Here is a 14,023-nt window from a genome sequence, read left to right on the forward strand (position 1 = left end):
ATTATTTTTATAATTAGAAAAAAAATGTTTATTTTCACCACAGAACTGTAGTTCGTTAAAACTTTATCTGTGAAAATCATGTTTCATTTTGTTTTTCGTGTCAAAAATGCTTGCACACAAAATCCAGAACAGAAGATAACCCTAAGTAGCACCTTTTAGGGATCAGGAACAGAGAGAAGAATGGAACCTATAGCACCTATTTAGGTATTAATCTGGAAAATAAAGGCAGGTGCATTTTAACACCTCGCATCTACTAAGCCCAGGATCTATAACAGTGTTTTTCAAATTCTAGTGCACTTCAGGATTACCTGAGAAGTTCATTTAAAATACAGACTCCCAAACCCATCCAGATCTAGGAACAGTCTGGGAATATGTATTTCTTAATAATTATCCCAGAAGCAAATTCATGAAGCAAGAAACCTTGCTCTGGAATATTAAGAACACAACAAACAGCGGAGGCAGTTATACCACATGTAGAGGTCAGAAGAGGATTCTAGTATGTTAAGATGAGCTAAATTACCGGGGCTGTAGCCTTGCCTCAGAAATGCAGAGGAATTAAAACAATGAACTCTGACTCTGTGGAAACAAGAACGGATAACATTACTGACTTTTTCCTGGGGTAAGTCCCACCCAGGAGATGAGCACAGTTCTGATTCTTGAAACTTTTAAGTGCCTGACATAATTGATTTCCTAGATGACAGCGTAGAAAGGACTAACCGGTCTACCCGTTTCCCTTTTCAGTCTCTTTCAACATAGCAGACAGATTGTTCTTTTTTTTCCTTATAATTTATTGTCAGATTGGCTTAAATACAACACCCAGTGCTCATCCCAACAAGTGCCTCAATGCCCCTCACCCATTTTCCCCTCTCCCCCACCCACCCAGGCAGATTGTTCTTTAACAACAGAAGTCAGACAATGTCATATCACTTCTCATCCTCCAGGGGTCTCCCTTCCCGCAAGAAAGCCAAAGTCTTTATGCTGGTCCCAGTACGTGTCCACTTCAACATTTAATATTCCTTTCCTCATCTTTATGTTAGCTTCCCTGGTCCCTTGCTGCTCTTTGATAGCATTAGGCATGCACTGACCTGTAGGATGCTCTACTTATCTACTTACTGTGTTTGGAACACACCTCCCCGAGAGCTCCATGGTTCCATACCACATCTGCTTCTGGTTGTTTTCAAATGTTACATCTTCAGTGAAGCCTTTCTCGGCCACCCTACCAATAATTGCATACTTGTCCCCTGTACACACCTATTTACACAGACCCATACTTTCTATCCCTCTCCTTGCTTTATTTTTCTTCTGAGTACTTATCACTAATACATGATATGTTTCATTGGTTTATCCTCCTTGTTGTCTGTGTCCTCCACTAGAACGTAAGTTTCGTAAGTGGATTTTACTCTGCTTTGTTTTAGAAGGTGCCCAGCACAGAGAACAATGCCTGACACATAGTAGGAACTCAAAAAATATTTGAGAAAGGAGGAAAGGAGATGAATGTAAGGACACAGTGTTCTGTTCGTGCTTCATTCTGATAAAAATGAAATGACAGATGTGAAATTATTTTGACAGAAAGTTGGAAGTGCTTTTGTGAGTGGGAGTATTTATAACTTTTGGAAATTTGAAATTCTTGGCATATACCAAATTGGAAGTTATTTCCTTTCTCATCTCATTATCATGGCATGGATGAAGCCCACAGATGAATGAAATAATAAAAACACTGACCTGTGATGTGAAAGACATTCTCAACATGTTTTTAAGGAAGACCCAAGGATTTGATTGAGATGAGAAACAAAGGAATAATTGAGGATAATTATAAAGTTTTGGACCTAAACAACTGGAAAGATGGAAATACATTAACTGAACTAGGAAAGAATTAATAAATATTTGCTGAATGAATGAATGACAAATGATGAAGAATTTTTAGGTGTGTCACTTGGTAAAAGCATAAATGGCACTGGAGATTTGTCTGAACATCCAAGCTAAAGGCAAGATTGAATTATCTGAGATATAAATCAAACCTTAAGATCTAGCAAGACAAAGAAGTTCTCCTTGGGTTCTTTTAAAGGTTTTACTTTCGATTTACTCCTTTGAATGAGTGCCTCCTGTTGTATGTTCTTCTTAGGTCTTCTCCCCACGTGAGCTAAAGAAACAAAATGAGTGGACAACTTGTCTTTCTTCTTTTTCTCTACGATGGACTGCTAACTATAGTTGATTCCTGTTTTCATTTGTAGAGCGGAGGCGGCTAAAGAAGACAGATGTCCCGCTACTGCATAGGCTCGTGCAGGGACCTTCCAAAGAGAATGCTCGCATTTTCCTCATGGACAAAGATGAAAAAGAAATTAGCAGTGATGTATGGATACTGTCACCCTGAATCTCTCTTTGCTTCCTCCTGACCCAGCACCTCTCACAGAATCTGCATTCTTTTTTGTTTTGTTTTGTTTTGTTTCCCTTTTCAGGTGGCTCAGTACATTAACTTTCATTTCCCTCTCCTGGAATCCATCCTTCAAAGATTAAATGAAGAAGAGAAAAGAGAGATTCAAAGAACAATAACAAAGTAAGTTGGGAGTATGTATGCTGGGTGCCTATTCCTATAAGAGGTTCAGCACACAAATTGTGTTCAATTTTTAATACCCTTTTTCTCCTTCTCCTTTTCAGATTCAGTACAGAAAAGGCTATTATAATGAAATGTCTCCAAAGTAAACGGGTAGTAAAAACTGAGACAACCGTTTAGCAGACCAGGCTGTAATTGCTGGAACTCTGAAACACTTCAGCAAAATTAGAGGGATATTACTATTTGATGAATGCACAAATTCCATACTTGCATTCATACAAATGTCTGTGAACTTGAATCTGTGGAAAATTGAATGTTGAAAAAGCTTGTCTCTCTTTGAAGTGATGAGTTGATCTAGGCTTCACAGTTGCACTGAAAGGAGCTGGAATTTGTTTCAGGAACTGAAACAAGCTTGGATACTGTGTATCCAAAATACTTTCTTATAGTAAAACACTCCATGAACTTGAATCTAAATGATGTCTTCAGATATCATGTAGGGTAAACTTCTTTCAGCTTGAACTGTCAAGAGAATTAAAAAATCATCAACGGATTCTCAGAACTGATTCAGGAGTAAAAGCTGCCAGCTCTTGAAATAAAAAGGAAGCACACTCTTACCCTACAAAGGAGTCTGATAGTGAGTGATCATGTTTCTCAGCTCCGTGCAAACTCTAGCTTCTTCATGAAACCCAGGGCTGTCTCTATATGGTTGGTGGCTTTCGGCTATTTGTAACATCAGAGCTATCTGTCCTTTGGGATAGAAAAGATGGTTGGATTTCTGTTAAGAAATCCAAATTGCAATTTCCTCAACCCGAACCCTTCTTTTTTTTTTTTTTCTGTTCTTCTCATGACTTTCAAAAAGTATTTTTAAGCAATTTTTTTTTTTTTTTTAGAGAGAGAGAGAGAAAGTAGGGGGGAGGGGCAGAGGGAGAGGGAGAAAGAGAATCTCAAGCAGACTCCACAGTCAGCACAAAGCCTGGTGTGGGCCTCCAGCTCATGACCCTGAGATCATGATCTGAGCCAAAATCAAGAGTCAGACACTTAACTGACTGAGCCACCCAGGTGCCCTGAGTTCTTAAGCATTTTAAAAAAGTCAGTTAAACTGGTTTTCATTATTTTTCCAAACAAGTATACCACAGAGACTTAATACGTTTAATGGGCTAGGACAAGAGTTGATCCACAATAACCATTTGTTGCCAGATGAAAACAAAGGATAACACAACTTGTAGCAAAAAATAGGCAGGGATTCTGGAGCTCTGCTCTTTTTCTCCAAGACAACTCATCCCACAACTCCCAAGATACTTAAAAGTCTGCTAAAACTGACTTGAAGAAAGGGGGGACAAAAAACTGGTAATGCCACAAGTATCATCTATGATATTATTTGTGAACTCTATGTTAAAATGGAATTTTATGCAACATTGGTCCATTCCCTAAACCACTTTCATTCACATTCCTCACAGGCATTGTGTTACCTGGTTTGATTACATTACATGTACTAAGGGAAAAGGTTGTATGTAACAAGCCCAAGTTCGAAGACTATCAAAATTAAAATACGAAACATTTTTAGACAAAGCTATTACTTCCTAGTGTCACCAAAACCGAAACCTAAACTCAATGAAGGTAAAAGTGTGCTGTGACCTTTGAGTCCTAGGAAATCTTTTATTGAGGAAAACAGAGGCTTGCATCATTATCTTTCCAGCTATCAGTTAATAAGAAATTATGTTCTCAGGGTGCCTGGGTGGCTCAGTCGATTGGGCATCTGACTCTTGGTTTCAGCTCAGGTCATGATCTCACAGTTCATGAGTTCAGACCCTGCTTGGGATCCTCTCTCTCTCCCTCTCTCTCTGTCCCTCTCCTGCTCACATACCCCGTCTCTCTCAAAATAAATAAACTTAAAAAAAAAAAGAAAAGAAAAATATCTCATCTTCCTAAAGTAGGGCAAAAGAAATTGTTAAAATTCAGAAAAAGTCTCATCTTGCTAAAAAAGTAGGGCAAATGAAATTGTTAAAATTCAGAAAAAGGTCTCATCTTGCTAAAGTAGGGCAAATTAAATTGTTAAAATTCAGTATACTTATAAAAATTTAAATCAGTGTCAAGTACCTGTCCTAAATGACAAAAGATTAATCATCAATATACTGAAAGTCTACAAGATCTGTAAGAAAAATTCCAAGACATGGATAGAAAAAAAGAAAAAACACATGAAAAGTAAAATCACAGAAGAAATACAAAGAGCTACTAGGTGTGTTGTGAGAGGAAAGTTGTATCTTAATGGTGATCAACTGTATCCAGTAAGGAGACAGAAACACAGTGATTTAAGCAGGAGAAGTTTAATATAAAGAATTAAGCTGTGGGGGGTCTGGGTCGCTCAGCGGGTTAATCGTCTGGCTCTTGATTTTGGCTCAGGTCATGATCTCATGGTATGTGAGATCGAGCCCCGCCATCAGTGCTGAGCCTGCCTGGAATTCTCTGCCCCGCCCCCACGTCTCTTTCTCTCTCAAAATAAATAAATGGCCTTTTTTTTTTTTTTTTTTTTTTTTTTTTTTTAATTAAGCTGTGATGATAGGAGAATAACTGTAAAGCAGAAGTGTGTGTGCCAGGATTGGGAGCTATAGGGGCCTCCTTTGCAGGAACCCAGTACAACTCTGTGCATCAGTTGGGCTGCAGTATCTTTGAAGCTGTGTGGGACAGAGGCTGGTCAGGTAGCTTACTAGATGGCCACCTCTGGGGGCCCTCTCTGTGAGCAGGCACTGAATCCAGGGGGTGGTGCGGAGAGCAGCGATTTGTGTTCAGGTACAGATGTGTGCTCAGCTCCAGGCTGTGCCACCACAAACCAAATCGAAAGATGGAGGAGTTGGGGATACAAGCGGTAAAGAAAGCTGCACCCTACAGGCAAACTGCCCTGGAGAAAGCACTCTGGGCAAAGCAGTGGAGGAAAAAAGGGGGCTTCCCCAAAGCCTTGTCAGTCAGCCCTGGGAATCTGGAAAGACCAAATTTCCCGCTACAATGCTTCTTCAGCGCCCTCTACCGACGAAGCAAGGCATCATGCACAATGCAAAGGAAACACACTTAAAGGGTCCATATCCATTTTCACAGAACCAAGAGCTAAGAACAAATTTGGAGGAGAGAGTTAATAAAATAATTCTAAAGGGTCCGTATCAGTTTTCAAAGAACCAACAGCTAAGGATGAATTTGGAGCACAGAGTCAACAAAATAACTCGGATGTCATCAAAACACAAAGTTAAGAAAAGCAAAATGCACTTTTTGTTCTATTGGAAAAGATTAAGAAATGAGATTAAATACTCAGCAAATTACAATCAGATGGCCACTGAGATTACTGGTGGAAATACAAGTGGATATAACTTTTCTTGAAAGCAGTTCAGCAGTAAGTTCATCCTATAATTCAGCTTAGAGGATCCTATATTGAAATAATCAGTCATACAAAGCCATTGTGCAAAGATACTTATTATATTGCTATTGTGATAAAAATAATTAAATAGCCTAAATTTTCAAAATTATGGAAAAAAACAGAAGGAAAAAAACATTTACCCACAGAATATTATGCAGCTATTAGAATTATGTTTCCAAATAAATTGTAATTATGGAAGAAATTCTTCTTACATATCCGATATCTAAATAAGAATATACATACAGATATTCAAAATATCTATTATCCATAAAATATGTTTGTGTGTGTGTACACTAACCAAAAACACATTAGATGTGGCTATATCTGAATTGTAGAATTATGGGTGAATCATTTCTTATTTTTCTATGCTTATTAAATAGCCTATAATAAACACGTGTTACTTTTTGAATTAAGGCATAGATAAGTTATGATTAGAAAGTTACCAACAAGAAGTAGCAAGTATATGCAAGCACAGAGTCCTACCAGATGCAGAAAAATAAAATTATTTAATAAGACATTAACTTCGCTTCTGTGGTAGTTTTAAAATATATTCATAAAGTCTTTGATATTCCTCCTTTCAAGAGGTGGGGCCTAATCCTTCCCACCTTGCAAATGGACTGGACCTAGTGACTCAATCCTGATGAGCAGAGGACAGCAGAAGTGACAGTGTGCGATTTGGGCAACTAGGTCATATAACGCTGTGGCGTCCTTCTCGCTCATTCTCCTGGGTCACTGGCTCTGGGGGAAGCCGACTACCATGGCGAGAGCAGCCCCAGAGAAAGATTTGCATCATGGGAACGGAGACCTTTGCCAGAGCCAGCAACAACTGAGGCCTCCTGTCCACAGCCAGATGAGTGGGCCATGGGCTGGTCCCGGTCAAGCCTTCAGATGACACAGCCCTAACAGTTTGACTACAGCCTCCTGAGACACCCTGAGCCAGAAAACCCAGCTAACCCACTCCTGGATTCCTGATCTTTGGAAAATGTATGAGAAAATAAATGGTTGTTGTAGTATGCCAAATTTTAGGATAATTTGTTACATGGCAATACAATTTCAGAGAGAAAAATCTGTTCGGAGGCATCTTTGCATAATACAAGAGTATAAACTTTTGTCATAAAACTCTTTATCCTTGCTTCAGGTGGCTCAGGTTTTTTACTACCAGTTACATATTAGTTCAAATTCAACCCCAGTAATGTTATACTTATTAATGGTAGAGGACCTGTTACATTCATCTTTGTATACTTGGCTGAATTTAATGCTGTGTTTTGTATATAGGATGTGCTTAATAAAAATCAGTTGAATAAAAGACTTAATGAATTAGTGAATCAGTGAACAAAAGAATGTGCAAATGAGTTATATGAAATGTTTTTCTAAAAGCTCCTGTATATATGCATCCTTTTCACAAATCGGACCCAGTAGCTAAAGAAATATAGAATCTTTTCTGTATGGTTTTCTCTGATTTGGTGGTATATTTTACTATCTCTCGGCTATATGAAATGTTCAGTTAGGCAGTGTTGCTATGGAATTTTGCTTAGGGCCGTTCACATTGGTTTCAGGAACTGAACGGGGAAGAAGTCCATTTTCAAGGCAGTCTATGAGGTGGACAAGATGGCAGGTGTAACTGTCATGTTGTTATAGCTACACGGGAAAGGAAAGAAAGGAATAGGATGCATTAGAACAAAACCCTTCAATGGCATCCATTTGTCCTTTTTTCTTCTTTTCTTTTTTCTTTCTCTTTTTTCTTTTCTTTTTCATTTGTCTTCTAAATAATAATAGTTAACACCTATTAGATTGATTGAGCCCTTTGAAATTGTCAATATTTAACCTACCAAACTGGCAATTTCACATCATTCAAATTAATAGCACTCACCATTTGTCAAGTACTGTTCTAAGCTTTACCTACATTAGCTGGTTTAGTCTTTATTATAGTCCCACAAAGACGTTACCCTATTTTATAGATGAGGAAGGCCATGGAGAGGTTAGGAGGTCTAACCTTTGCTAAGGTCTTTAGAAAAGCTGGGTAGGATTTGAACCACACTCCGGAATCCACACTCTCAACCCCCATAATCTATGGCCTCACCCTAAACTACACTCTCTCTGTCTGGCATTCTTGTTTGTCCTCATCTGTAAAATGGGATAGTAGTTCACTGGATGGTTGTGGGAGTTATAGGAATAATACATGTCAAGGCTGGCACCTTACACATTAAAAATGTGATAAACCTTAACTGTTGTTAAAATTAAACTACAGTATGTCCCCACCCACCCTTGTATCCCTATCTTCCACTGGATCGCACTGCCCACAACTACTTAATTTTTGTCTTACAACAGACCGAACTGAATCACTCCCCATTCCCCAAAACACCTCACATCCCACCACTTCTCTATCTGTTCAAACCCTGCCTAACTTCTAGTCGTTGGGCAGGGTCACTTCTTCCATGACTTTTCCTGGTCTCTGTGACAGTTTGTGAACTCAAACTCTTGTGAATCACATTATCAGTTAGCTCTGCTCTTGTGACACTGGAAATTTGAAATCTGCCCTTTGTTATAATTCCTTATGTGTTTGTCTCTTGTATAAATGCATTAGTTATCTGGTCTTAGTAAATTCATATTCTTCTCTATAGCACCTAGCAGTGTATTAGACACAATAGGAACTTGCAAACGTTTTTTCACATCTAATTTGCTAATGTATATGAACACGTTGAAATCACTGGAGTGAGGTAAAACTATTTAAAATCAAGGTGAGATGCAATATAATGAGAATTTTTTCTCTAATCAGAATAACTCACTTATTTAGTAAGCACTACACTATTACTGCTTATTTTTTATTAAACACAAAAAAATCTGGAAAAATAAACATAAGTCCAAATGATAAGTTCATTATGTCATTGATCCTAGGATTGCTGGGGAAAAGACTACCATACAAATCATCACCGAAAGCTTAAGTTAATAAACATTAGGGCTCCTGCATTCCAATGTCAGCCTCACATACCTAGGGTAAAGATAAAAGGTGGAAGGATGAGAAAAATGGGCCAAGGGGGTCAGAACTCAATTTCAAAGTTTAAAGAAAGAAATGAGCACACATAGAAAAAGGAATTAACAAATATATATTAAAGAGATGAGAGAAAGAAAGAGATAGAGAAAAAAGAATGAGAAATTGAATGAACCTCTGGGGGATTCTTCCAAGGCTGAGGCGTTGGTGGCAGAATCAATGGTTAAAGGCGACAGAGCGAGCTATTTGGTTCGCTGTTCACAGAAGGAATTAGCCATTCTCTTCTCAACATTGTGCAGAGAAAACTACCACTGTTTGCAATCAGTGCTTTAGGGAGATTACTCTGCTATTGAGTTTTTAGATAATGATGTTCCTTGGCATGACAAAAAAGCACAAATGCACTGATTAAGAGCCCAGTTTCTGGAGATGGATGGTCTAGATTTGAAACCTGGTTCCAAACCATCTGTGAATACTTGGGCAAGATACTTAACCTCTCTGTGCTCATCGTCTTGGTCTGTAGAATGGGAAGGTTACTAATTGTACCTTCCTCATTAGATTATGATGAGGACTAAATGAGTTTTTACAGGTAAAAATTTAGTATCTGGCACCATGCTAGTTATTATTACTGTAGCCAGTGACAATAATAAGCAAGAAGTTACGTGTAATTATGTGTCTTTAGGACACCGGCTGTTGCAAAAGCAGACTTATCTGGCACGTAGGAGACAATGTACGGCCAACAGAACCTATTCCCCACCTCAGTTATGACCTTTTGTAGCTTTGCAAGTAACTCAAAGGCTCTTGGCAAACAGAACGTTAAATATTTTCTTGATTTCATCATGTGTTCAATGCCATAGGCACAAGGCAAAGTCCTAGTTAGTTCAAGTCTAACTGATGGTGAAAGAGAGAGAGAGACAAAAAGAAGGAAAGATATGTTTTCACCAACCTCCCCCAGAAGGTAAACATGAGGAAGATAGGGATTTTGTTTAGTTTTTCATGGTCACCGATGTATCACAAGCTCCTAGGATAGCGCCTCATACACTAGACCCACTAAAAGTCTATTCAATGAATGAATGTTATAAGCAGTTCCAAGTACCCTCCCGGTTCCACACTTTCTCAAAAAAAAAAAAAAAAAAAAAAAAGCCAAAGCAATTCCAAAGTTAACTTATTATAAAGCATATTCCATTCAGTTCATCAATAATCATTTTCAGCAGTGATATAGACAGAAACTTCCAAACTGCAGGCGGGTCTTTTTCACTCTGGAATCCCAGCAGCCAGTTTCCAGCTCAGTGTGGCAGCCCATCGCGTCTACCTGAGGCTTTGAAAGGCCCCTTGATTTCATATTTCTGGTGCTGCTTCTGAGAAGCTGAAAGCTTAGGGGAGAAAGGAAGAGTGTAAGCTGGTTGTATCAGGGTTACGATAAGTAGGCTTCTCTGAGTAGAAAAGGAGAGATTTAGTGTAGCCGCGCTAGTGTTCTTGGGTAACATTGTGAGTAGCTAAGAAATGATTTTGTTGAATCTTATTTTGAATCTCAGACATGGGTTTGATTACTGATGAAAAATAAAAAGCGGATCTCACCAAAGATTCCACACTGACATTTTCTGGGATCATTTGTGTCCCAAAGAGAGACTGGCACTTTTCAATCAGTTTGGACCCCTAGAAAAGAAAGCAAATAAGTACATCGGTAAAGAAAGAGAAAAACAGAACAAAAGAAGACACCCGAACATTTATGATCCCCAAACAGAAAAATCTTTAAGACTTACCTGTTATATGCCTGTTGAGGGGGCTCTTAAGTGCTCACTGCTCAAGATCTTAGAATTTCTCACAGCCTAGTCCCTTAGCTTAAGCTCTTACTTAACTGCAATGCCTCTCTCACTCTGAGGACCCCAGATTTGGATTTAAAAAAAAAAAAAAACTTTGCTTTTTCCTCACAAAATTATGGGACTCTTTTGGCGCAGGGTAAAAACAATCAACATCAGTTTCTTAATGCATTTTAAAACTGCTCTAGGCTAATCCCATGCTAAATCATTATATAATCAGGTATAAGAATTCAAAAGGATCAAAACCACGAACATTGATCCGTGTCCTTACCATCTTCATATACACTGGTATTGACCTCTATTCTAAGTCCAGCAGTTTTCCCCAATTTTTACCTGTTTGCTCTTTATTCTAATGAAAGTCATTCTTGGAAGCCCAGAGAGATAGGTAAAAGTTAAGTGATCTTTAGTGAAGTGGGAATAGGGCCCCTAGAATTCCATTGCTAAGATTAGTGCATGAGCGAGTGTGTGTGCGTGTGCACGCACATACATACACACACACGAGCCCGCGCACCCTAGTGGATAGGTGACCTGAACTCCCCAGAGCTCCTAGCACCCTGTGGGACATGGTTAAAAGTCTATTAATTTAGCCTTTCTTCCTACCCTCAAACAGTACCACATCTAAATTATCTAGAGACTGGAATCTATTTAAGTTTGGTTTTCAAAATAGCTCTGCAGTTTAAGGAATCTTTGTTTCTCTGGGAACCCATGACTTTTTAAATCAATCTTCATGGGACATTTTCCCATAAGCTCAACCTCAAGACCGTCATATTTAATCTTATCCATTTGCTCTGAACCTAATATTAGTGGGTAAGTCCTATTTCTCCATATCCGTCCTTCCTGACTTTATTTATTCCTATTTATTCCATAGTTCCTTGGTAAATTTCTCACTTGTAATGATGACAGATGCAGAGGTGGGGGGAAAACGTTTCTGGTAAAGGTAAGGTAAGGTAGAAGAAAGGAATCTGAAAAACTACTGTAATAATGAGAAATGTCCTACATGAAATAAGGGATGATAACTCAACATCTTGAGGCAAAGCACAAGCAAGATTTAGAAACAGAAAGCATGGACTCATGTTCCATGAGGTGATGGAATGCAGAGAACAGAGAAAAGAAAGAGGAAACATTTTCCTTACACTGACATCAAATTAGTCACTCTGATGTCCTATAATCCTGGACATGTTGGTAGACTGCTAACAGGTCACCCATCCTAAGACTTTGGGATAACCATTACCAGTCAATTTCTCCATATCCTTGTGACATGCATTTCAATCCTTTTTTTTCATTCTAGATACTCTCTGGACATAACAATCAGCTAATATCCCCTTAAAATGTGTTTTCTCTCATCTCTTCCAAGACCCCAGTGAAATAATGGTAAAAATGCTTTTAAAAAAGAAGAAAGCCTTGTCGATGCTAAAAAGAAAAAAAAAAAATCAATGTAAGAGATATTGATGAACGGCTAAGGGGGAAGAAAAGGCTATCAGTATGACATTGACCAAAATATCAAAGTGCAAAAATAGGGGCTAAGAATAATGAAATGATGATATGTCATAGCAGTAAAATACCAGAAAGTCACTAATTTCTGAGTTGCTTTTGGTTTTGGTCTACTGCTCAGCTTGTTTTTCAAACTGTAGCCATCACTATTCTTTCAGTAAACTAATATTACTTAGCCAGAATTTGATCCTATTGTTTACACCTAAAGAGCCCCCACTGACATATCAGCAAAAATACTGTGCAAATATATGGACAAAATAATATTTTAAAATACAAGAACCCAGTGGCCCCTGGGTGACTCAATCGGTTAAGCTTCCGACTCTTGATTTCAGCTCAGGTCATGATCTCATGTTTTGTGGGATCAAGCCCTGTGTTGGGCTCTGCACTGACAACACAGAGCCTGCTTGGGATTCTCTCTCTCTGCCCTTCCCCAGGCTTTCTCTCTCTCTGTCTGTCTGTCTGTCTGTCTCTCTCAAAATAAATAAATAAACTTTAAAAAATAATAAAATACAAGGACCCAGAAAGTTTATATATTATTCTGAAATAATACATACATACATATGTACATATGTTAAGAATGTAGCCCAACAAAACGTAAACTAGTCCAAGAAAAAAACAAAAAAATTGTATTTAGAAATAGTCCAATTTACCCAGGATTACACTGAAATGAAACCCTATGTGAATAGCCATGGATAAGTCCAGAAATAACTACATCTGATTGAAATATTAGCTCAGAGGGCTTTTTGAAAAATTCTTTTAAGATGACAGAATATTCTATTAAAAAACTGTCTTATTAAGAACTTAAAACATTCTAGTAATCTGATGAAAGTGCGTGCTTTATTTGCCAACAGAGAAAAAGAAAGGCAATTAGAAACTCTCAAATACAGAAGGGTCTACAAGGAAATCACAGTCCAAATATGTGAAACTAAATAAAAGTGGCATGATTTTCTGCAGCTGGTAGTGGTAAGAGAAGAGTGTTCATTTAATCTCTACACCTTTTAACAGGGTAAATCATTCGGTTGGTCAATCCATTCATGGTACTGATATAAGTAATATTCAAAGTAAACACACAATTAAATGTACTATTGAGTCATTTCCAGTTTTTAGCATTAACTTCTGAACAAAGCATATAAACTTTGTATTTAATAAGCAGATACATAAACCCAGACAATGTAGAACAATGGTATAGCTTTAAAAAGTAAACTTGGCAGGAAGTCAAAGGAAGTTTAGACATGTTACTTATGTTTGGGAGAATCACTAGATGCTGACTGGAACTGAAGGGCCAAGAAATAGAAGCAATAAAAGAACTAAAAATACTTTTAAATAAATTAAGAAAGAGTCTCCGGATAGGGTTCTTGAAGTCAGCAGAAGCACACCATATTCATTATGTGATGTGAATAATTTGAATATTTTAGGAAACTATCAAGGTGATGATGGGAATCACTAGGAAAACTAGATGAAAGAACTCAAAATTGGGAAGGGGAAATGTACCCTGGTGTTCTGTTTGAGCTCTTGTTGTGTTCATGTATTGCTTATATAATTTTCAAAGCTTGTGTAATGTATTACAACAAACTGAACATAGTAACCTGTGACCACCTGCATTGGTAGTTCACCCACATTGATCCACCTACGTTGGGATTATCACCTTGCTTAACCTGGTCCTTGTTTTTTCTTTGGAAATGCATCCAAGACTACAGTGGCTCTGACAGTAGACCCATCAAGTTGTTGGGTACAGACTACTTACCCAGCAGATCTTTTCCCATGAACTTGTG

The 14,023-nt window shown here is 38.1% G+C and overlaps 2 protein-coding genes across 13 annotated transcripts in view; one reads left to right on the plus strand and one right to left on the minus strand.

The window, feature by feature from the left end:
• The window catches only part of RASSF6 (Ras association domain family member 6), a 55,162-nt gene extending 51,512 nt beyond the window's left edge, over positions 1-3,650 (plus strand). For all 4 annotated transcript variants that reach the window (XM_086704862.1, XM_086704861.1, XM_086704863.1 and 1 more), the window contains 3 exons: positions 2,232-2,350; positions 2,457-2,554; positions 2,656-3,650. In XM_086704862.1, the coding sequence (XP_086560988.1) occupies positions 2,232-2,350; positions 2,457-2,554; positions 2,656-2,731 (293 nt within the window). In that variant the 3' untranslated portion in view covers positions 2,732-3,650. The remainder of the gene's footprint in view (positions 1-2,231; positions 2,351-2,456; positions 2,555-2,655) is intronic.
• A 2,136-nt stretch (positions 3,651-5,786) lies between these two features.
• The window catches only part of LOC112858735 (alpha-fetoprotein-like), a 53,560-nt gene continuing 45,323 nt past the window's right edge, over positions 5,787-14,023 (minus strand). For 5 of the 9 annotated variants that reach the window (XM_086704857.1, XM_086704859.1, XM_086704858.1 and 2 more), the window contains 2 exons: positions 10,519-10,596; positions 8,763-10,313 (listed from right to left, as the gene is read on the minus strand). In XM_086704857.1, the coding sequence (XP_086560983.1) occupies positions 10,227-10,313; positions 10,519-10,596 (165 nt within the window). In that variant the 3' untranslated portion in view covers positions 8,763-10,226. Of the gene's footprint in view, positions 7,593-8,762; positions 10,314-10,518; positions 10,597-14,023 lie in introns of those variants that run through there. The other 4 variants (XR_015250408.1, XM_086704860.1, XM_086704855.1 and 1 more) reach the window with 2 other exon arrangements.

Source organism: Puma concolor, chromosome B1, assembly GCF_028749965.1.
Source record: "Puma concolor isolate L17-30 chromosome B1, mPumCon1.1.hap2, whole genome shotgun sequence".
Taxonomy (NCBI): domain Eukaryota; kingdom Metazoa; phylum Chordata; class Mammalia; order Carnivora; family Felidae; genus Puma; species Puma concolor.